Genomic DNA, 24,400 nt, shown 5'->3' on the forward strand with positions numbered 1-24,400 from the left:
AAGCTTGTATCAAAGCCCAGAACAGTTCATAGGTCAGATTCATCCCCTAAATTTGAAGGTGATGGGTGATGTTTTCTGAAGTCTGAAAAGGGGAGGTGCAAGCAGAATTGGGATAGCATTAAAACCAAACGCCTCAGGCCTGAGACTTGTGCACTTGAGTGGTGTATGGATAGAACAGTTCTTGAAATGGTTTAAGAATTAACCAGGGAAGGCTTTTTGAAAAACATTCTAAATGGGAAACTCCTGTGCCATCAACAAAGTTGCTTGGGTTTAGTTCTCACATTGCTAAAGTTCTAATTAAGAAAATCACTTTAGATTCCTAACCAGCAAACATGGACATGCAGTGGGCTTACTTCCATAGCAATTTAATCAGTATTTCGGTAATGCAGATGGAATTCACAGTAACTGAATGTAACATCCTGCAGTGTCTGTTTCACCACCTTGAAGCAGTGCCCTGCTACAAGGTGGAAATGCACTGAACTGGTAACTTTTAAGGGGACGAATTTGTTGAAGTAGAGAATGAACTTGGACTTCTGAATATATCAAACAGGGCCTTCAAAATGCCCTTAGCCTTAGCTTGTAAGGTTGTCGCTCCAAAGCAAGGCACAACTTGTCTGAGGTTTAAAAGTTAGTTATGACCTTGCACCTTGTTAACAGTAATCGACTAAAAGGGTGAATTTCAGATCTGCAGACTGTACAAAGGATTTATTTTTGCAAGTGTGATTACTAAAGTTAGGAATAATGTTAATGTAAATAGGAAGATGAAAAGCAGGGTGGTCCAAATGATGATCTGTTTCTGAACTGTTCCCTGTAACACCTATACTTAAGATTAGGTTTTATTTTTTTTAAATTTTTGATTCTTGATATGTTCAATGATCAGAGGCTTTCAGAGTATTTGCAGATAATAAAAGCAATCACTAAGCTACTTAACTGTACCCTGCTGAAGTGTTTTCTTAAAGGAAATGTAACAGCAGAAACGAGTGAAAGTAAGAATTAAGGATCCCCCCAAATAAGTTGCCTGTATTTTCTGTCCTGTTTTATAGTCTTCAATTGGATGGGAATTATTTATTTTATGAAAGTGTGCATGTGTTTTCATGATGTCAGTGTAACTGCTTTGTATTAAGAAACCTGCTGTGCAAATTACCATGGAAATCATTTGACCATTCTGTTTCTCTGGTTGTACTTCACATGTTGGTTGGTACATGTTGCACAAAACGGTCATTGTTTACATTAAATTAATTACAGTAGTTTTAAGGAGAGTCCTTTAACATAAATGTATTAACTATACATTGAATAGTGAAACAGAATAAAGACATCTCTTTCATACCTAGCTGGTATTTATTTCTTTGCTACATTTTGCAGCATCTTTCCTTTAATGATGCCAGTAATACCCATCTGTGTGCACTGTTTGGGTGGGGGGTGTTGGAGCAGAAGTAGGAGGTCAGGGAAGGAGCTCAGTGAACTGCTCTCATGTACACAGGTAAAAACTGGTTTCAGTTATTGTAGCACATGGTATCAGAGAGCCTGTGCTCTGCACATCTGTCTTGAAACCGAGTTTTGTTTTCCAAGTGTCTGAAGCTTTCTAGAGTAGTGCTGATAGTGTAGAGTTAGACTAGTACTGGGAAGCAGTGCTTTAGTGCTGGGTTTGGTGAGACAATGGAACTGAGTTGTGAACGCACCCCTGGCAGTATTCAAGGCCAGGTTGGATGGGACTTTGAGCAACCTGGTCTAGTAGAAGGTGTCCCTGCCCATGGGAATTGGATTAGGATTCAAACATCTCATGGGGGGGACAGTGTTGTGGTTTCTGTTTGAGTCAGCTGTCTCCTTTTGGTGCCTTCTGTAAATACACACTTCATAAACCTGATTCAGCCCTTTACAATGACAGCACTCGGGAAGCTGAGTAACTATGGCCAGGTGACAACCACATATTGATCAACTGTGACCTGATCCTTACCAAGGAAGGTACCAAGTGACTAGTACGGAAGTTTGTGAGCTGTAACTCTGAAGATGGCTGAGGAACACCTGTAGTATGTGGGACTGCAGTCTCTTGCCTTTGAGAGCTTAGAGCTGGCAGCAGCAGAACCAGTCAATGAAAACTACTCTTGTCCCAGGTGCTTTGGAGGACAGTTTAATTGAAACAAACATGCAGAACTCAGTAACAACTACCTTGGGGTCCCTGTGGTGGAAGTTCAGCAATGCGCTCAGGAGCACACACACTCAACCTACATCAGTCCTCACACCATGTAAAACATGCTTTATGACTACATAGGCAGGAGATGTGGCTTGCCTTGTAACCATGTGGTTCAAGGTACAAAATGAGAATTATAACTAACAATTGTAACTTGCCAGTATGGGGCTATGTATGGCCTTTATTATTCAAGAGTAAGTTCTGTTAGCAGATTGAAAAAACTGACTTTAGTCAGGCTCTTGCATGGCCTTAAGGCTGTTATAAAATACAACTATTCCTTCACTTTGCAGAAGCATTTATTTTCACCCACAAGACAAAACTATAGCCATACATTAAAACATAGATGGTTTTAAAACTACTGCTGCATACATACATATTCATTAAAAAGTTATTTTTTAAAAAAAACAGTTTTACAAATCATTAAAATGTGTATTTAAAAGTAAACATAATCTGTTTCTAGCATTTTGTCCATAGGGAAAAAAATACGTAAATACAAAGAATTCATGTGTGACTTCCTATTAACTTCAGTATGAGCTATTTTTGTAGCTTCCTTTTCTTCTTCTCTGGTTCACTGTTGCTGCTTGTCTCTGCAGATAGATTTGCAGGCACATCATTTCCTTGTATCTACAGTAAGAAGAGCAGTGGTAGTCAGAACACTTTTAACTTGTGCCTTCATGATGAAACTGGAGTTCACTTATACAGACCTTTTACAATCACTGTATCAACATCAGAAAACTCTGTTGTTAGTCCCCTAAAGGAGGCTGTACCATCATACAACACTCGCAGCAGGAAAAGCTGGGAAGAGCTCACGCAAAGGGCAGCAGTGCCACCTCTGCTGCCCAAAGTGGCAGGGGGATGAGTGAGAGGTGAGAAGGGACCTTAACCTCACAATTTCCATTTTGCTTTTAAAAGTCACGATTGCAGCGTTTCCTGCAGTGCTGTTCCTGTCAGGCTCAGGACAGAATTACTTGTATTTGAAGAAGTCACCAGGAAGCACACTGTGGTGTCTTTGAGAGTATGGACACATGTGGTATTGTGGTATTTAAGCCCAGCCAGTAACCCAGAACCACACAGCTGCTCACTCACTCCCCACCTTCCTCCCACTGCTCCCAGAGGGATGGGGAGCAGAATCCAAAGAATGTAACTCCCATGAGCTAAGGACAGTCCAGTAACTAAGGTATAACACAAACCACTACTGCTACCACCGATAATAATACGGGAAATAACAAGGGAAGAGAATACAACTGCTCACCACCCGCTGACCAATACCCAGCCCGACCCAAGCAGAGATCTAGCCCTTCCAGGTAACTGCCCCCAGTTTATATAGTGGGCATGACATGCTGTGGTATGGAATACCTCTTTGGTCAGTTTGGGTCAGGTGTCCTGTCTCTGCTTCCTCCCAGCTTCCCCTCCTCCCTGACATGAGACTGAGAAAGTCCCTGGTCAGCGTAAACATTACTGAGCACCAACTAAAACCATCAGTGTTATCAGCACTGTTCCCAGGCTGAAAGTCAAAAACACAGCACTGCACCAGCTACTAAGAAGGAGAAAAATGACTGTTACTGCTGAACCCAGGACAAGTATTTAAAGAGAGGAGAGCAAAGCAAGCTGTGATGGAGTTCATTTAAGTAACGTCTCTAAGACAGCTGGACCAAGACTATACACATGCATTCTCCTCTACACTTAGGTCTCTGGGCAAACTAATGTCCGATAAGAGAAGGTAACAGGTATTTCAGAAGCTTGATGCAAGGAAGCCAATCACTAGGACTTCAATGCCAGGTTATAAATCACATGGAACTGACAACAGCATATACCAGTAGAAGGAATAGTCATTTAATTGTATAAGCATGTCACAGACACCTATGCATTAAACCCACCACCATAAGCCAAAGGTTATGGTTTTGGTCAGCTAGTTAGAATGGCAACTATTATGACATGCTAAAGAGTATTGGAGAGGCTGTGAGAACAGGTAAGGTAGTTACAATCAATTACCTTCAATGAGTGAGTGTTGCAAGAAGGCTCTAGACAGAGTCTATGTTTCTAGGTGTAAAGGCCTGTTTGTTGGGGGAACTGGTCAGGGAACCCATGAACAGGGAGAAACAACTCTATGCCTGAGTACCTGCTTAAGAGGTTGCCCACAGAACCATCCCTGTAATACAGATAAAAATCCCAAAGTTTAAAATGCATTACATGAGCAACAATAAGGAATTTAATGAAAATTTTATTAAAGGGGGTTGCAAAAAGGCAAAATGCTTTTGGGAGTGAGATGGAATTTAAAAAAGGCTTGGAGGAAGAACATGCCATTTATCAATAAGATTTCAAGAGAACAGTTAAAGAAGTGAAAATCTTGTCCAAATGAAGAATAAATGCAAAATTAAACAGACAAGCAAAAAAGACTGAGAACAGTAATAAAAGAATCTAAGTGAGAGGCAGGAAATTCCTCCTTGCATCTCTATCAGTAGCTAGCTGGATGGTAACAGAAGCCTAAAGCAGGTAATAAAAGTGTATGTGAAGCACTCGAGAAAATTAAGACCAGTATCAAGAAAACTGTGACAAGTAAAAAAAAAAAATAAAATTAAAAAAATGAAGGTTTAGAACAAAGTGGGTAAGGGGAAAGCGTTCCTTTAATGCCAGGGTTAGATACAGTCTATCTAAGAGTTCTAAAAGCAAGTGTAAAACTGTCAGCTAGCAACTGGTGGTGTGTGTAAACTCAGTGCTTAAAACTGGTCTTGGTACTAGGACTGAAAGATGAAAAGTGTTCCCACATAACACCATTCAACACTGTACCTAATCTCTGTACGTATGTGATCCTGTATGGCTCTGTGGTGTGCTCACAAACGTCACGTATGTGCTGCTGCTCCCAGTTCAAAAAAATCATGTAAAAGAACTATAACAACATAAAAGCAATGAGAAACATCAAAGATGCAAAGGTTTCCAGTAAAGGAGGAGCTAAAAGAAGTATATAGAATTAGGTTGCATGGGAACAGTAAATGGGAAACACAGTATGTCATCAAGTAATAGTATTAGGTTTTAAACAGATGAAAGGTCAAGCACTTTTTCATACAAGGTGAGCTGTGTATTTAAGCTGCAAATTGCTGGAAGCTTGAAATGGACACAAAGGGAATGATCACTGTATATGCACTTGACTCCTGTATTCGCTCCTTACAAAGAAGGGGGACTAGTAACTGATGGTCAGGATGAAAAAGTATTTTGGCTTAACTACTACGGCCATTCCTGTATCAAGGGAAAAGCTAAAATTATAGTATTTGGTTTGTTGTAGAAAAAGGGACCTTCACAGAAATTAGTACAAGTAGAAGGGAAGCCAGCTTTCATCAGCCCTAATATGTGTCCATTTTCAACGAACAAAGTGTGTCTCTCAGCAGCAGCTCGGACAAACCCTCACTGGTGAGCACAAGCAGCAGGTAGCTCAGCACGAGAATGCACAGCAGGATGCAAGGTTTCTTTCTACTACAGATTGCATTTTCTACCCCCCCACTTTTTGAGATCATGAGGACTGCCTTGAACTCAAGCCTATACGACAGCTCAAAGATAAGTATATTTAAATGCGTCTGAAAACAGGTTATTTCTCAGCAAAAACAGAGAAATGATAATGTTTGACTGCAAAAACAAGGACCTCTTGCTTATTTTCGATTTTCTTTTTCCTACATGATTATGGATACTCAGTTATTGCACCATCTGTTTACCAAGTCACATGTAACTTAATGAAAGTATTCAATGGAATGCAAAATACTCAGCAGACCTGAGGTGTGAGACGAGGTGAAAACCCATGTCCCGGATGTACTAAGAAGCTAGAACTGGAAAGTCTGAAGACCAGAGACACAGTTATTAGGACACTGCAGTTCTTACCACATTATCAAGGGGTAATTTTTATATTGTGGCCATTTTAAGAAAGGACTGTCATTTACAGCCAGCAATTACATAGTTTCCTTCTGAGCCGCCCATCGCAGTTACAGCATAATTTACTGGAGCAAAGATGGTCTGACTGAGTTTTGGAAGGTTTTCAAAAGGGAGATTTGATTACAGAACCATGAAATTCAAAAGATACTATTTCAGCAAATCATCATCTTTCCTATCAGTGGAAATAACTCTTATGGGCCCAGAAGGGAAATTTAATTTAGAGCCCTTTATTCTTTTCAACAGCCAGTGAAAGCAGACCTGTGTCTTCTCGAGAGTGGACACAAAGCAATTGCAACAATCTGCTGCTAAGTGGTTTTTTTTTCCTCCTGGTTTAAACTTCAATTTTACCATACACTGACTTTTGAACATTACTGAAGAGTAATATGATTTCTGTGAATCACAAATGTTGTGCCTTACCTTTGGTTCTACCAACATCATCTGAATTTTCTGATGTTGGATGTTGGAAGCATCTAACATAATGTTCACCTTAACTTTATCAAATACACATAATGTTGTGTCTTCCACAGTCAGCGATGGTACCTGAAAGTTCAAATATTGTATAAATACTCACTGTTTAAAATGGCTTATGTTTTTTTACAGATAAATATTTTTGTAGGAAATTATTATGGGTGAATATAAATTAACATAAATGACTCCTGAATGTTCAGAGGTTTAGGAAAGCCTCTCTTACCCCTCTAAAACCAACTAGATTTTAGTCATTCTGCTCACTTACCAAGTAAAAAAATAAAGGCATTTAACATACCTCATTGTTGTAATCCAGTCTTGGTGTTGGTTTACCTTTTTCTTCAAAGAAGACTGTTCCTTCTAGCCCATACTTGGGAATCAGAACCACAACTGCATTTTTTCTTACAAATAATATATATGCATCTTCATTCACTACTCCTTTGCCTTTGAAGAACAGCTGTAACAGAAGTAAAATACATGAATAAGAATAAAAGCTAGAACATTCTCTTCTGTATTACATATATACTGGCTTTAAAAAAATGAAAACATTCAAATACAAATCTATAGTGATTATTATGCACCACGTATTGAAAGCAGAATAAAGAAATCCCATAAACTGTTCATAAAAATTACTGTAGTATTAAGCATCCATCATATTGATACAAAACACAAAAAAGAATCCACAAGATGCCATTACTCTAAATCTTTCAGAACAAGCGACACAATGATGAAGCCTTTCCTCAAAGAAGCAGCTCTTGCTCTTACTCGCTTAGTTTTGCTCTACAAAGCACAACTCAGTGTTCCCTCTCTGCCTTTAAAATCAACATAAATGGTCCACCACAGTTAATCCTCACATATCAAAACTCCTTACCTGTGTATGGAATGCAACAGATGCTCTTTGTGCGTATTGAGCCATTTTATGTCGGTAATTGAGATTTTTACACATATCCGCTATTTTATGTTTATCTCTAAGTTCAGGGTAAGTATCATCTGCTCCTATTGCCACTGCCAGAAGTCGATGTACTATAATGTCAGCATACCTGCAAAGATGAGATTAAATGATCAAAACATACTTAAAAAAAAAAAATAATCTGAATATAATTTTGGGTTTGTGACTCTTCTAGATCAAAACATTTTTGCAATAATGATGGTGTGCTGATAACTCCCTATATTAATGCAAGATCACTCTTTTCACTGACCAAAGATACATTCTGCAAAGCCAGCATGAACTGTACTGTTCTCCAACATAAACTCTATATTCTACCAGTAGAGCCTGTACTTTGCTGCTTCTTTGTACCAATAGTCTGTACTCAACAGTACATGACTTAACCAAATTTAATATAGAATGGTGTTTCAATACCATTGATCTGCAAAGCATAATCACACTTTAACATCTTTGTACATAACTTCTAATAAACCTTCAACAAGGAACCTTTTAACGCATCTGTAAGCAGCTAAAATTTAAGATTCCTAGAAGCTCCATAAATTATCCACACAAATGCACAGGAAATTTAATCCTCCTGTAAGAGAGATTTCACTTGAAATGTTCCTGAGGAGAAAAAAAATATGACAATTATTTTTCTTGAATACTTCTTGGTAAAAAGAAGAAAAAAACCTCTGATTTTCCAAGGTGTACTGTTTAACTACAATGCAAGTTTCAAATCAGCAATGCTTTTATATGTAAAATAACAGTCCCAAAATTTAAACACAGCTTACATCTGAAAAATGACAGACCAAACTCTGCCTCAGTCTCTGCTGACTTACATAATGCTAACTGATCCTGAAGTGTGTTTTTATGCCAGATATGCACGAGGGATGTATTTCTATTATGAGTTTTTTTTAAAGATTTCTTTTGATCTTAGAAGTCACAGGCAGTGAACCTGGGAGCATGTATGAATACTGATCACCATCTAAAGCCATGGCTGTTTCAACTGAGATTTAAAGCTGAACAGAAACTGTATCTTTTAAATGCACACCACCACAATTTAAAAAAGAATTTATTCACAAATAAATCACTTATTTTTGTTCTCTGAAAGGTTCCCAAATTAAAATACCTTCTAATAGGTGAGGTAAAGTGGGTATAAATAGGTGAGGCTAAACCATAGTGATGAAAATCATTATCCATTCCGGAGCAGAAATAAACAGCTTGCATCATGCAGCGAGTGGTCAAAATTCGCAGCAGTGTATTTAGATATGGGAATGTAGGAGATTCAGCTTTGTCCAGTGATTCAGCTAAAGCCTTTGCTGAATCTGTCTTAATTTCTAAGTTCTGGAAGGAGGGAATCAAAAAATAAAAAAGGTCAGGTATTATTAGCAAATATTAGCAGAGTGTAAGCAGAAATGTACAGCCACATCCATGCTAATCTTAGCAGCTGGAGCAGCTATAATGCCAAGTAACCCCACTGAATGCCACTATTACCAATAAATGAATATAGATAGATAAATCCACACATGCACAGGTCCTTCCCTCATTAATACTAGTACTCTATGAAAAATATGAAAAGTCAGTAGCCCAGCAATTCAGAGATTAAATCCATCCAGAACTAAGAAATACTTTGTTAATATTAGCAAGTTCTTTATTTCCTTTGACTTTTCCATCCCTTTATTGGCTAAGATTAAGCAGTAATCAACTTTGTTGTACTTATTCCACAGTTATTAAAATTTATACTTGGGAAAGTAATTTGCAGAACCAACTATATGACATTTTGTTCCTTGTTTGCCAGTGTTCACTGATAAAAATTCAGGTAGGTAGAAGAAAACAGGGAATGCATTTTATTTCCCATCACACATCGTAAGATCTGTTGAATGTTCTCCTTTATGTAAACCACTGAACACAAAGCATGATCTAGAGACCAAATTATGGTAAAATAATTACATATTTATTTTTAAAAGTATGACAAAAGTATAGCATATTAATATCTAATCATGATGGTTGTGTCATAGTGAAAAGCCACTTTGGTTTACTGAAAGAACATTTGTCTATGCATGGGAATTTAGCTTTCCAAATAAAACGGTAGTTTAATAATAAGTTTGAGAGTACAAATGAAATTATTATGACTATTCCAGTTTTACAGCAGTAGAAAATGAAATGGGCTGGGTTTTGGCTCATCTATTGATCTTGCACTGATAGAATAAGGGAGTTTCTCTCTAGCCTCTAAAAAACCCACAAGGGTGTGCATGTGTGTGAATAGTTGAGGGGAAAGGAAATATGACTGCACATCACAATGTCTAGAAAGTTAGAATAATTAGCTCAAATAAAAGACCCCTGAAACTGGAAAAGTAATTTTTCAGTTCAGACTTGGTTATTAAATCAGACTTGTTTCAGGCTAAATTAAACTCTAGCTGATCTACGGAGAGGATGGAAACTATAAACACACAGGGATACATTTTATTCTCTCCTGACTCTTTAAGAGAGGTATGTTGTTTGATATGATTGACCAATTTGTAAGTACATCAATAATGTATGTGATCTGAAGCCAAAAACTGGCTCAAAAATCGCATGTGGCCCGGAGAGGAGAAATACAACTCACAAGAGTTACAATAGGAAAGCCTTTCAGAGTGATTTGCTTTCTTTACTGAAGGAAGGGTTTATAAAAGAACAAAATAGTTCCCTTCATCTAGAAGTACACTTAATCTTGTTACAAGTACCAGCAATTTCAAAGTGCAGCTGATACACTTTCAAAACACCATTTTTGAACCCTTATTCTTGGGTAAGTGGCCAATCAGAATAAAAACCTGCAGCTTCTTTTAATTAAGTCACTTAATTAGCATGGTATAAACTTGCCTTGGACTTTGCAGCCTTCACAAGGATGTCATAATTTGATGGAGGAGGAGCAGGATGTTTCCGGAGCAAGGCAAACTCTGGGAACTCACTGTGAATTTTTTGTGCCACAGAAATATTGGCAAGCAACATGAACTCTTCAACCATGGAATTTGTTTCTCTACCAACATGAAATATTTTATATTGTTAAAAAAGCATTAAACTATGTATTTACTTGAGTGCTTAATTAAGAGACATTCCACCATCCTGAACAGTATTATACAATATTCACCAGTTGTTTTAAACATTTACACAATTAGGCAAACATTTTTAAGATTAAAAACGTTAACATTTATTAAGTTTAGATACTGAGTCAGAAGAAAAACACCCATTCTAAAATTATGAATTATATTCAAGAAAAACTCTCTTTAAAATTGTCTCAAAATGTCAACAGATAAGTTTTCGATTTCTTCCTAAGAGTACTGTTGTAATATTGTACACGTAAGTTTGAAAACACCATGTTGCACACCACGGGCGTGACAGTTTACATAACTAAGTGTAGATTTTAGCACAGACACTAAGCAGTAGTATGAGACAAAGTAAGTAACAATCTTCAGAAACTGAATTAGTAGCTCCATTTCTACAACTCTTCAGTAAGACTGTATCACTCTGCAATAATGTGCAATAACTGCTCTGTTTTTCTTAAGTTTTCAGTAATCCGTAACTCTAAGTTCTATTTTCCTTTGTTAATACCAGTAGAAGAGCATCACAGAGAAGCCAGTGTGGTGTAGAAAGTTTGGACCTTAGTGCTCCATTACGTCAGTAGTAAAGACTTAGGTTCATTTGTGAAGCATACAGCTCAAAACTTGGTTCATACATAGCACAGTAAAATACAGAGGAATTCCTGAATTCTAGGGTCAGCTTCCCCAAGAAGCTGCCCCATCCCTGGCAGTGTTCAAGGCCAGGCTGGATGAGGCTTTGAGCAACCTGATCTAGTGAAAGGTGTCCTTGCCCATGGCAGGAGGCTTTGTACTAGATGATCTTTAAAGGTCCCTTGCAACCCAAGTAATGTTATAATTCTATGACTATTATGAACTATTATATGAACTCTGTGCACTATTAATGCTACTTAATAAATGCTACTACTTAAACATGCTATAATTAATGCTACTACTTAAACATGTCTTTAATTCCACCCCTGCCCTGAATTAACTAACTGAGGAAAATAAAACACATACTTTAGCTCCTTAGTCTGCAGATCAATAGGATCATGAGTTTCACTGTCCATGTGGAAACGAACTTCTGGTGAGGAAAGCATCAAGGCTCTGGAAGACAGGAAGAGCTATTAGCAAATTGTGGTAAAGCAGACAACAGCTCAATTGCAAGGCTGTACACAATATCTGGGTTTATCATGAAAACATAATTTAAAAATCAGCAGAAAAAAAAAAACAAACAAACCAAACCCAGAAAACCCCAAAATACAGCAGGAGTTAAAAATAAAACTGGGAAATTAATGTTCAAATCAGCCAAAATTATAATGCTGACTCACATCAGCAGTAGCTCCTAAAATTGTTGTCTTTTTATACTGATTGTAAGAGATCCATATTGATTGATATTGTAAGCACCCCAAGTTAACTGTTTTTTGGGAAATGAAGACAGACAATTTTATGCAAACTGAAATGGCATTCAGTAAAGACATTCATTGAAGAAATGGACACACAGGACCATTATCAAATTATTTTGACAGCAAAAAACAGCCAAGAAAAACAGAAAACAAAACCAACCAAAGAAACCAGGGGAAAAAGGAACAGCAACACTGCATGGTTTACCCATTATCAATTCTTTTCTTCTTCATAATTTTTGCTAATTTGTTTAGTTTACGTAGGCTGGTAGTAATATCATCGTTCATAGTTGCTGAATCAATTCTCATCTGTGCTTCGGCATATGTAAGAGAAGCCTTGAAGAGGTTTAAAAAAAAAAAAAGAGAGACATGGTACATAATAGAATAATGAAAAGAAAAACACAGTTGTCTGGCAGAAACTGCAGTTTGCTGTCAAAGGTGGTTCACACAAATACAAAGCTTGCCATTCATTTAGGTGCAGAGTTACAATTCTCAAATAATGTGAAAACAGGACAGATCTACGCAAAACATCAAGAAATACTACATTTCCAGTGGGTTTTTTATGCTGATCACAGATGTATTTTATATGGATATATTTTATACAGACATATTTTATACATCTGAGGTTTAATTTTCAGAAATGTATTTAAGACCTACAAAATCCACTGAATTTAACTGAAAATTATTAGTAGCTGGTATATACCAACCGTGTCATATACACCTCCATATCTCTATAGATATCTCAATACATTTATACTTTTTAAACGAAATACCATAACAAAGTAACTGCACAAAAAACACTGTAGCCATAGAAGTTTGAAAGAAGGGGGCAGAATCAAACACTTTGTCTTTCTAAGGTTTAAGTATCATTTCCTAATTCTAACAAAATCATAGATTACCAGGTTGGAAGGGACCTCAAGGGTCACCAGAAAAATATAGGAAAATCAATAAAGAGCAAGAAGAAGACTTTAGTCTGTTGATCACAGTTTTTGTAAAAAGGCCTCAAGCTTCTTCTTTTGAAATATAATAAGATTTGTGACTAACCTTGGATTTGATAACACTTTTTGTAAATCTGGTTTTTAGAATTTCAGCCTTATGGTTCATCTCCCATATACATGAAAATGCAAGCCTATGAGAGGGAAAAGGGAGAAAAACCTGTTAAAATCCACATATAAATATCTGGAGTTCCTCATCAAGACCAAAGTACAGTTCATATATATATATATATATATATATATATATATACATATACACATACCTGTCCACATCAGATCTCAGGGAGCATAAATTGGAACTAAGTAACTCTGGAACCATATCAATCCTCTGCAAAATAAAGAATAAAAATCATGACTCAGTACAAAAATGTATTTTAATTTCCCACTTTTTACTGTACTAAATGCTTGGAAATAGTAACTTTTTCTTTTTTTTTTTTGCTAATAAAGCTCAGATTTCCAAGAGAAAAGTGAGCTACTTAGTAAAAATTTATTCCAAGATCCATTTTTATTATCAGCTTTTTAGTAACAGTTACTTCTGAAAAAAAAATTGTGGTCTGTAAGAAGTTAAAATGAACAGGACTACAGTTGTAATGAATACAAATCATAGGAAACATATATATAATAAAGATGTAGCTATCACAAGAAAAAACAACTGAAAAGCCAAACCAGGCCACTTCCTCAGTTTCAGACTGGTATTACAACAGAAGTCCAGTTCATCCTTCTTGCTCTGCAAGCCAAATGACAGAAAGCACCTTCATTATGACAGTCTTAGGCAAATTACATGCAGCCCAAAGGAGCCTACTTTTTCTTTTTTTTTTATTTAGTTTAGAGAATATTCCCAAGAATTACAGGAGGAAGGCAATGAAAACCTAACTGCTTAGTTGAACAAAAAGCTACAGAAAACCATTACTTTTTCACACAGATATACTGTTGTTCCTCTTTTTACTGACTCCTCATCCAAAGCATTTCCTGGACGAATGAAATGGCTGACATCTGCAATATGTACACCAACCTAAAAAACAGCATCATAGAAATTATAGGTTTTATCATGAAAGGCACCCTCAAGTTTTTATTTACAACCCAATTTACCCACTGCCAATTCCCTTCAGCAGCTACTATATCCAGTAACAGGAATAGTTAAAATCTATCATACTGATATAAAAAAAATAAATAGTTGCAGCAATTACACAAAATAAGAGTGTCCATACATTTAGTGGAAAGTTATATTCATTTCCAATGCAACCCTTCCTGCCTGGAGGCTCAGATAACCTCTGTCATTTTCTCAAAGGCTCACTGAAAACGTGTTTTTGGTTTTCTGTTTGATAGAACTTCCATTTTTGCACACTCAGCTTGTACAGCTACAGATGAATTTATAAGGAAGAAAACCTCACTAAATCAGATATAAGGGGGTAGAGTGCTGGTGCTAAGCCTGTAGCTTTTTAATGCCCCCCCCCCTTTTTTTTTAATAAAATAGTAATTCCTTAGGCATTAAAACAGTAGCTTCACTTTTTCCACTGATACTTATTCTAGCTGTAGATATCCATGTTTATACTTAGCTAAGGCAGCCAGTAAGTCTTATGTTCATTTCCCATGCCAAATGAGCGGAAAGCAGGGTGAATTTAGAAAATTCCCACTTCTGACACTGATGAAATGCAAATCAGTTCCCTTTCTTTATTGCCATCTTGCAGTTGTGCAAACACTATTCATCTCTTTTACAACAGATCTTGAGCTTTGCTCATGTCATTTACTATTACCACTACTGCACTGTTTGTAAAATAAAGGAAAATGCAAATAGATGACCAGATAATAACAGAGAGACAATACCTCTATATTTCCGTTTTCTATTTCTCTACAATGTAATGCATCATCAATATCTGTACAGCCAGGAGGATCAACGCTACAAATACACAGATGCCTTAAGTCCTCCCTGTATTTCATATCCTGAAATTAAAAATAAAAAATAAAAAAAAATTAAATTGTTTTCAAGAACATTTTCTGTATCAAAGTAAAAATGATCCCTTTGGAAATGCAGCTCACGTAAGATTTTCCAAACCAACCAAATATTTTCAGAGTGCTTTTGTTTGTTTGTTTTAGGACAAGATTTGCAATAGTATTTATTTTTAAGATCAAAACAGATGTGCAGGAACTACAGTGATAGAAAATAAGTCAAAAGATGATCAAATACTTGTATTTGTTCGTTTTACAGCAAACAGGAAGACAAACAGAACACAACCTCAATCTTCTCATGATTGCGACCAGGAATCCAGATTTAAGTGACATTTTGACTGATGTCCAGCTGGACAATTTGTTTCAAATGTGACTGCTCTCAATTCTAGCTTTTTAAGGCTAGTTTTATTTTTAATGACACCTGTAACATGCTTTTTATCTTAAAATTTTTTGTCTGTCCATAACAAATAATTTTAGCCACACCTCCAAAATTTGCAGAGGCTTTGTCTCCATAGGAAATCCAACTGAAAATTTACACCGAGATAAAATGGTTCTGGACATTTCTCCTCTATTTCTGATGCATTAGGTTATCCAAGAGCATCACAACTTGATCTGAAGTAGAAGACATAGGTATTATTACAATAATTTAAAAATTATTACCTGTTCTGTAATGCTCCATGGCATTTTTGGTAGGCAACTAAGGACAGCCTGGGAAAAAGGCTGATGAGGGACATCATGTTCAAGCAGAAGAACTTCTGTCTCGGTTTCTTTATCTCCAGCACTTCCCAAGTTCTTTACAAAATGACCCTGAGAAACAATATGCACACATACAAATATACATGCACATCAAGCAACACTGTTAGCTCAGAAGTATTTCGAGGCCATTATTCCACAGGTTATTAGTATATTAAGCTAACAGTATGAATAATCTTTCTTTCTTCAACTAGCTGTCTCAGCTTTAACAGAGAGATTTCAAACATTTAATTGATTCAGTAAGTCTGAAATGTGTACATCTCCCTCTTTTCCTTAAATGGCAATAAAATTCTCCACAATTAAGACTGCAAAATTGTAAACATGGCAATTCAGTTTTGCAGTTAAGAATAAACATCGCTGCATAAGCAGCAAAACTAGTGAGGCCTAATTTCTCTACAGGTGTGTGTTGTGCCCACTCCCTAATACCATATCAGCACTACTTCATTCCTCTCATCTCTCACATCTCATCCTTTACAGCAATGCTGTCTTCGCCTTAGCAGTCGTTCCATATATTCCAAGTTTCCTTCATTTTTCTAAACTTGTTTGCGACACCTGTGCTCTCATTCATTGCAAGCTATGCATTCCTATGCAAGCCAATGGAAGCCTCTTTAAAACCTACTTTGTTTTCAATGCAAACTAAAGCTAGTCCTCATTTTCACTTACAGCTTCCTATTTATTTCCAAAGATCTTTCAAGAACTTCATTACCTGTAACTCAGCCCCACTGTCAATTTGACTGAATTTGGCCAAGGTGTTTAAAACTACTTGCCAAGACAGTGATCAGTCTGTGAATGAGCAAAGTCACAGCAAAAGGTTCACATTTCTAGGAACCCAGACTAAAACAAGGTGGTCCCTGGTTAGTCTAAATAAAGCACCTTAGTTAGCACATGTAAGTTCACTGCAGAACTGGCGGAGTGAGCTTTCTGAGTATGATAAATCTGTATCTTTTTCTGGGGGTAAGAATGAACTAAATAATTTAGGGACTTCCTTAGTTGGCACCATCAAATGGCACTCAAAATTCACATTGACACTTTTTGAAGTTACTCAGCATTGCAGATAATAAACACTTTACCTAATAACACATAGAAAGAATAGAAAAAAGTTCATAAGAAAAAGCTTAAACTTACATTAGGATACCTGGAATTCCTGGGCCAGCCGTCAATAGCAACAATTATTCTTTGTCCTTGCAATTTATCTGCTTGTCTTGTTTCTATTCGAATGCGAGGAATTCTGCGATCAGCTGGTGTGAACAAATGGCGCCTTGCCTATTAACAGCCAGAAAAGGGAGCAATTAATTTTCAATCAGAGAGAAAAATAACAAAACCCCAAACATCTGCGCTTACAGTAACTGGATTGGTTCTTTACCTCTTTGATCTCTGACTTGGAAAGCATGCCACAAAGCGGTCGCCAGTTTCGTTTTATAATGCCCACTACTTTTCCTGTGGGTCTCAGCATGTCCTTGCTAACAGAAGTCTTCAGCTGGTAGAACACACAAGGGTTAAAAACACAAAAATCTTTGAACTCATGTTAACATGCTTGACTATAGCACATATCTCAAACCCTGGTGGTAACATCTTATGTGTCACTATAATGCTGTAAATTCTATTATGACTTCATAAGCAGAAATACGCCTCCCTGTGCTCTGCATGTCTTTTAGTATTTTTAGTATGTGACCTGACTACACTGTTGTAGTTGTGGGTTTTTTTTAATGGACATCATTGCAGAAAATCAAGGAACAGCAGAAAAAAGGTGAAGAAATGCTATCTTGTCCCACTGTCTCTGTTTACTCCACAACTATCTCAATATTCCTTAAAAAAAAAAAAAATTAATTTTCAGGAACCCTCTTACGTTGTTTGAATATTCTCCAGTAAATCTAAACCAAGTAATTAAAAAACATTACCTGCAGGAAGATCATGTTTTTAAAGAAACAGAAGTATTTGTTGAACAAGGTATACATGTATATGCACTGCATGCATATTGAGAGATATTACTGCAAGAAGCTAAGGATTTCACAACTGGTTCCAAATGTATGCACTACCGGTAAAAGCTGACCATTATCATGAGACAACACCTGCTCCTATTCTAGCAAATCCTAATGTGCACATCAGTATATAGCTTTGTATTACCTGACTACCACCCAGGAACTTTTGGAGTTATTAAAGCTTAACTAAGTAACATGGCAATTTCTGATTGGGATTAATTAGGAAGTATCAATTTTAGACATAATCATATAATTAATGCAACTTTACGACTACAATTAAGTTTCATAGTTTATGTATTCACAATAGTATAAAAAGGATTGTGTAAATCTAAAGCCTAGCACTGTCAGGGTAATGCAGATTTAATCTCTCTCTTAACGTAAGAGTGAAGTGAAAAGTTATTTATTGCATACAATGTTTTCTTTCTCCTCCTCAGTTTCAATGTCATCTTCATCTTGGCCATCATCTTGCAAGACCACTGAGGACAGTGCCACCCATTCACTTTTTGGCAACAGCTCCACAGCTACAATATCTTCATGAACTGCTCGATTTAAATGTTTCAATCCTTGTATAATTATCTGGATTTTTTTTTTAGAAAACAAAATGAAAATGTAAATATTCACAATGACAGCAACAGAAGACCCATATCAAAGCAGTATATCAGAAGAGTATACATGTGTAACAGGCTGTGCACTCTAAAGAACATTTTAAGGTATGTTTGTGACACATTTTTTTTCCTCTGCCTTAGTTTCTTTCAGTACTTATGATACCATTTCAGGATTCCAACTGCCTCCACAAAAATAATGTGCTTTCCACAGATGTTTTGTTTATAATCATACAATCCTCCTACCTTTGCAAGCTAGGGAACTCCATATACTACTGGAAAACAGGAATAAAAGAAATGGGGAGCCAGGGAAGCATCTCCAGCTGCCACCACAAATAGGGAGAGAGGAGGTAAGCACTGCTGCTTGAAACAGGACAGCTGTACCAACAGTAGGTAGACAGGTGGGTTAACTGCCTGGAGGGAAAGAATCTGTCTACTCATCACCAGGTATGAAAATATTAGGGGAAATAAAGCAGGAGAGCCTCACAACGGCTTATCACAGTTTCTCTGAAAATCCTCCTGCAAACTTATCTCTTTTATCATGTATTTCAAACTAATAAAAAAAGAAATCATTAGTCAGCTGAAAAAGTATTAACAGCACAGTCAGCATTTCAGTAGCCTATATCCATAGAGTAAAACATCAGAAAAAAGTCACAAAAAAAATCAGAACAGGAAAAATTACTACAATGCTCATTTTAATATATGTCACTATGAAACAACTGCATTTTAAGTCATTACTGAGGCTAATTAAAAGTTCACAGCATGAAGGTAAAATAAAAAACTTACCTCTTTTTCTTCAGCATCTCCATGAACCCAAACAGTAGCTTCAAGATAATTATCTCTGCTTGCCCTGTAAGTTCCTTGGAGGTAATTACCAGATTTTATCCCTTGCTGCAATTTGCTAAGAGGAATATGTTCTGGGAAAATTATTTTTCCACTTTCTATTTCTTTCTTAAAAAAAACCAAATAAAAAAATACAAACAAAATGAAACAAAACAAAGTAGCAACAAAAAACAAGAAGAAATTTTCAGTCTTTTGTACTCATGATTATTCTTAAACTAACTCAAGAATGTGACACTCAAGCTAACAAACTCTAAAATAATTACTATGTTAGATATGAATATACACAGTAATAAAAAACAACTATTAAGCAGTTAATTTTTCTAGTTAAGTATAAAAAGCATAAAGAACACAGAAACATGGCAATTACAGGAATGCCTCCTCTTCTTCTCCTGTTTGCCTGCAGTTACTAAAAAAGATACTGCCCAAGTGACACACGCTTTCATGCTGACTTGCATATACTAGCATTACATGGTAATGAGTATGGCACACAGTACAAGCATATAATATAAACTATATATTAACATTATGAAAATATATTACTATGACTAAAACTTTAAGAGGTGTCAGACAATGAACTGCTGAGCAGATCAACTGAGCCCTCCACTTTCTTCCCATTCTTGCCTGTCCCACCCTATTCTGACAGGACTACCTCTGACAAAATTAACCTTCCCATTTTTTGGTGTTAGTTTTTAGTTATATCAGTCTCATGTGATAAACACAAAGCACAAGGAAATAAAAGAGGATGTAGCTCATGTCTGAGCTGCAGCCTACACTTACGACAACTTGCATGACCACAAAAATCTGAACTTTTGATAGAAATTTATCAGTAAGTTAATATCAACTTTCAAATAACAGATACAAAGCAGAGGCTGAAATGGTTTGCAATACCCATTTTTCATTTTGTTTCCATTTTTTTAATATTTATACACTTTCTTTAACCATTATTATACTCATCTTTATACCAGTTACCTAAAGCAAGTAGCATTTTACAAATAACTAGGCAATTACTAATAGGCACATAAGCAGCAGTAAAAACTGCTACAATATATCTCCCTTTCTTTTCAGTTGTCAAAAGGTTGTATTGTCAAATTGGTACTAAGTCCAGAGTCCTCATATTCTAAACTGATGCTAGTAGCCTGACATAGAGTGTCCAATAACATACTGCAAACCATTTGTGCTTAATTTATCTTATAAAAAGAAAATAAAAACATACCCCTTCATCAGATACACAAGCAAGACGATCTACAAGCTCAGGATTAGCTACCAAGCTTTTTATATATTCCTCACCTACAAAAGCACACACATAAAATTTATGCAAGAGGTGCACCAGATTTAGGTATGAAGAGACTGCTGAGATTGTTTATCTGAGCAATAAATTAAAACATACATGTCACTTTACTTACATGTGTAAGCAGTTATCCCTTCCTCTAGAGCTTTCTCCTTATTAATTCTGTCATTTGTTAAAAAGATAACTTGAGTCTTCTCCTCATCCTCTATTTTCTTCAAGTGCTCACTGTACCATTTTACCGCTACCCGAATGGCTCTGTCATTGCGGTCATTAGAAGTTTCTCCTTTCTTCTGCTCTATGTATGTTTCTCTAAATACATGAACACATAGACATAAATAAATACATAAATGAAACAAAATAAATCTTAAAATCTATCCATACTTACAAAAATTTTTCAGACAAGCAAGACTGTGAGGCCAAAAGAATCACTGCTGTACCGGTTTTTGTATGTGTAATACTCTATAGGCCACTGAAGGTCAGGAGACACACAGGTAAAGAAAAATAGGAAGGAGGAGCTAATTTCTAACTCAACCTTCGCAACTGACAATTGAAGAGAACTGCATTCAAGATGCTATAACTATGGATTCAAGATTCCTAGAACTATGATACTGCATATTGGAAACTGCTTGTGAGGGCAAAAAAAGGCAAATTAATTGCATGTTTATTTCTTAGAGCTTTCTGTCACTAACTAACCAACTTTTTTTTTTTTTTAATTCTGCTACAGACTGAGCTTATTAAGAAAATATTGGAATATTTTTAAAAAGGAATTGGAATGTTTTTAAAAAGGAATATTTTTAAGAAAAAATTGGAATATTTTTAAAAAGGACACTAAAATGGAAAATCAGTATTCTATATCTCAGGGCAAGTTTTGTCTGTAAATCTCACTCATTATTCTAAACACCTTTTCATAATATATATAAGCTTATATTAATTACAGACCACATTCCTGGAACACATAACTATTTCCCAATTGGATTCCTTACAAGTATACAGTTCTATGCACCCCAGCCTAATTTTTTTACCTAGTTCAAATGTTGCAGTTCTGTTTCCCAGTTTCTTTCACCGGCTAGCAGCGCAATTGTTACATCCTATTCCACACCTTACCTATGATGTTCATTGGTGAAAGAATAGAAATGTTTTTCAGGGGTTTGAATCACGTCCCTAATTCGCTTGTATACTGGTATACTCCGATTCCTGACTTCTTGTAAGACTGTCTGTAGCACAATGACATTCTTAATAACAGGATCTTCAAGTATATCAATCTGAGGAACAAAATGGAAATGAATAAAAATTGTTGTTTAATTCTATCCAATAACAGGACTTAAACAGTTCAAATACGATTTTCCAGCCTCTTTGTAACCTGAATTTTGCTGGAATGAAGAGCATGACTTATTCTGATTTTCACCAAATTGAGCCTCAACATGTGCAGTACTCCAATCAAATCTAAGGCCACATGTACACTAGAAATTTAGTTTACATAGGATGGGTTCTTGTAAACTATTACCTTTGTAAACCAAATACAGTTTTACGCAATTTGATTGTAATCCAACATAGTTTAAAGGCTTTCTGGCGTATGTCTTTGTGAACAGTGCAAACCATAAAATAGTTACTGTTACACAGCTAACACCAATATGCCTGTGACATGTGTAGGCTTAAGTTCTCCAAACCCAATCCCACTGTTGCCCTCCAGTTTTCATTTCTACAGATTCAACTCACCAGGAATTCTGTTACCTGTTCTTCACCTTTTCAAAGACCTATCTTTTTGAGGAAATGTGTTTAAAATTTTTCAGCACTTTTCTCTGCCAACTCCTGACAGCCACGACATGCAAAGAGAAGTCGACACATAACATCCATGCAGCCCATCAGGAGAAAAAGATGTGAGCTTCATTTCCTAAGCTTGTGGCAAGGAACTGTACAAACCCATCTCCAAAATGAGACAGAATCATGGAATCACATAATCGTCAGGGTTGGAAGGGACCTCTGGAGATCACCTATCCTAAACCCCCTGCCAAAGCACAAGACAGCAGTAAGGCACTAGAAGGCATGGCTAAAAGAATTGAAATCCATGCCAAACCAAGCTCCTCTTCATCTGATGTTTAAATGACCTAACAGATTAAGAGCCATGTTCCTAGGGCAAGTAATCAAGTATTAGTCTATGCACAAGACGAATTACCAGGCCAAGTCTTACTGTTACAATCATGCTCCAGTTGCTGGGTAAAACCTTTTCCTGCTGTTACCAAGGCTTTCTAATCCTGCTGCTCCAGTTCATGGCAGCGTACCGTGGCACATTCTTAAGAGTGTTCGACATTACGCATATACAAACTTTGCCAACAGACACCAAGAAGTCCGTGGGCAACAGGCTGAAAGCATCCCTCAGTTTGCTGTTTTGGGAAAAAAATTCTTACAACTTTCAGGATGAGCAACAGTTGAAGCATGTGAGTGTTGTGCTCCTCTCCAGAGTAATCCATGTTAGGATTCATGAATTATTTCCAGTCTCCAATGTCAGCACAGGGCTATTCTACTTTCCATGCATTCCAAAGCAATCAAAAAAAAAAAAAACCCACCAAAAAAAACACCAAACAATGAAAATCATCAAGATTGGGAATTCTCCCAGCCTGAAATTTTACTGCCTGCACTGCCCAGGCTCAAGCCTTTGCACAACTAGGAATGGGCTGCAGAATAAAGTTCATCCCATGCTTCCAGGGTTGCACATGGGATGATTCAGCAGCCTCTATTCATTACCTGGAATCAGCATCACAGTATGAAGAACCAAAGCCTACAACAGGTCTGAAAAATGGAATAGGTATTCAGGAAAATGCAGTAACCACCTGAAGATCCTGATGCTGCTTCAGTCTATACACCATTCTAGCTTAACTTTCCATACCTGTATCAGGCTACAAACAGCGAATAAATAAATACTGTTCAGTATTTAAAGGGTGGCTACAAAGAAGATGGAGACTTCCTTTTTACCAGGAGTAAAATAGAAAAGGGTAATGGGTCTAAGTTACTTCTGACAAGATTCTGGTGGGACACATCAGAAAATTTTTCACGATGAGAACGCTCAGCCACTGGAATAATCTCCCCAGGAAAGTGGTGGATTCCCCATGGTTGGAAACTTTTAAGATTTGACTGGACAGAGTGCTGCAACATGCCATCTAGGTCATGCATTGCCAAAAGAGGTTGGACCAGACAATCCTTGAGGTTACTTCCAACCGTAATTCTATGATCCTATGGAACAAGTTCTCTATTCCTACTATTGAGGCATCAAAATACAAAACCGGAATACAGTCTAAGATCAGGCCAGATTCGGCGATGCTGAAAGCCTCCTCCGTGTCATGCAGGGACAGAAAAGCCAAGCCGTTCCGGACACCACTAACAACAGCAAGGCCCGAGCCCGGCGGCGTACTCACTGCTGACGCTATCCACACCTCTCCAGGAGCGATGCCCAGACCCAAGACCTGAGGGGACCCCTCCCACCCAGAAGATTTAACCGAGGCTGAAGCAGAGAGGCGCATGACTAAGCCCAGAGCGGTGCCGGGACCCGAGGCGGGACCCGCGGCTTACCTGGTGAAGCAGGACGTTGGTGTCTGGCAGAAGGTAGTGCGGGCCAGGGCAGAGGCTGCTGGCGGCACCGCCGGGCCGCGCCTCGAGGCTGGGCGCGGGCGCGTCGGGCCGCAACGGGCAGAGGCGGCAGGCGGCGGCGCCGCACGGGATGTCGTCACGCAGGTAGTGCTCGCGCACCACCTTCACGACGGCGCCCGCCCGCGTGCGCTTCACGAACGTCCGCGAGGTCTGCATGGCGCGCGCCGCGGGCAGGAACACCACCCGCCCCCGCCGCTTCCTCCCGGCACGCACCGCGGCAGAGAGCGCGGGAATTGGCGCGCGGCGGCGCCCCGGTCGCCCTGGTGATGGCGTCGCGCAGCCCCGCCTCGGCCGCCCTGAGGGAAGGCGGAAGGGCGCGTCGCGGCCGTCTGAGGTGAGTGAGCGCCCGACCCGGTGTTGGAGCTGCAGGTGCCGAGCAGAACCCTCTTCGCCTGGCGG

General features: G+C 37.7%; 2 protein-coding genes across 6 annotated transcripts in view; one reads left to right on the forward strand and one right to left on the reverse strand.

Moving 5' to 3' along the window:
* Positions 1 to 2,466: 2,466 nt before the first annotated feature.
* Positions 2,467 to 24,232, reverse strand: DIS3 (DIS3 homolog, exosome endoribonuclease and 3'-5' exoribonuclease). The gene is made up of 21 exons (XM_062636897.1): positions 23,924 to 24,232; positions 21,464 to 21,621; positions 20,475 to 20,668; positions 20,285 to 20,358; positions 19,015 to 19,179; positions 18,038 to 18,202; positions 17,011 to 17,124; positions 16,773 to 16,910; positions 15,555 to 15,701; positions 14,772 to 14,888; positions 13,858 to 13,959; positions 13,211 to 13,275; positions 12,997 to 13,081; positions 12,161 to 12,288; positions 11,570 to 11,656; positions 10,356 to 10,512; positions 8,626 to 8,840; positions 7,443 to 7,611; positions 6,870 to 7,028; positions 6,524 to 6,646; positions 2,467 to 2,812 (listed from the first exon to the last, which is right to left on the reverse strand). Exons 1-21 carry the CDS (start codon positions 24,155 to 24,157, stop codon positions 2,723 to 2,725), a joined length of 2,886 nt encoding a protein of 961 aa, XP_062492881.1. The 5' UTR covers positions 24,158 to 24,232; the 3' UTR covers positions 2,467 to 2,722.
* The window catches only part of PIBF1 (progesterone immunomodulatory binding factor 1), a 129,513-nt gene continuing 129,322 nt past the window's right edge, over positions 24,210 to 24,400 (forward strand). For all 5 annotated transcript variants that reach the window (XM_062636874.1, XM_062636876.1, XM_062636879.1 and 2 more), the window contains exon 1: positions 24,210 to 24,335. The gene's annotated coding sequence lies outside the window, so the exon portion shown is untranslated. The remainder of the gene's footprint in view (positions 24,336 to 24,400) is intronic.

Source organism: Pezoporus occidentalis, unplaced genomic scaffold (assembly GCF_034315485.1).
Source record: "Pezoporus occidentalis ecotype Australia unplaced genomic scaffold, CSIRO_AGI_Poc_V1 ctg5, whole genome shotgun sequence".
Taxonomy (NCBI): Eukaryota; Metazoa; Chordata; class Aves; order Psittaciformes; family Psittacidae; genus Pezoporus; species Pezoporus occidentalis.

Coding starts and splice junctions, on each gene's coding strand:
- DIS3 (XM_062636897.1), bottom strand. CDS start 24,157: ATGCAGACCTCGCGGACGTTCGTGAAGCGCACGCGGGCGGGCGCCGTC. Junction 19,180..20,284: donor CTTGTGTATCTGATGAAGGG/GTATGTTTTTAT, acceptor GTTTTTTTTAAG/AAAGAAATAGAAAGTGGAAA. Junction 14,889..15,554: donor CATGGAGCATTACAGAACAG/GTAATAATTTTT, acceptor TTTTAATTTCAG/GATATGAAATACAGGGAGGA.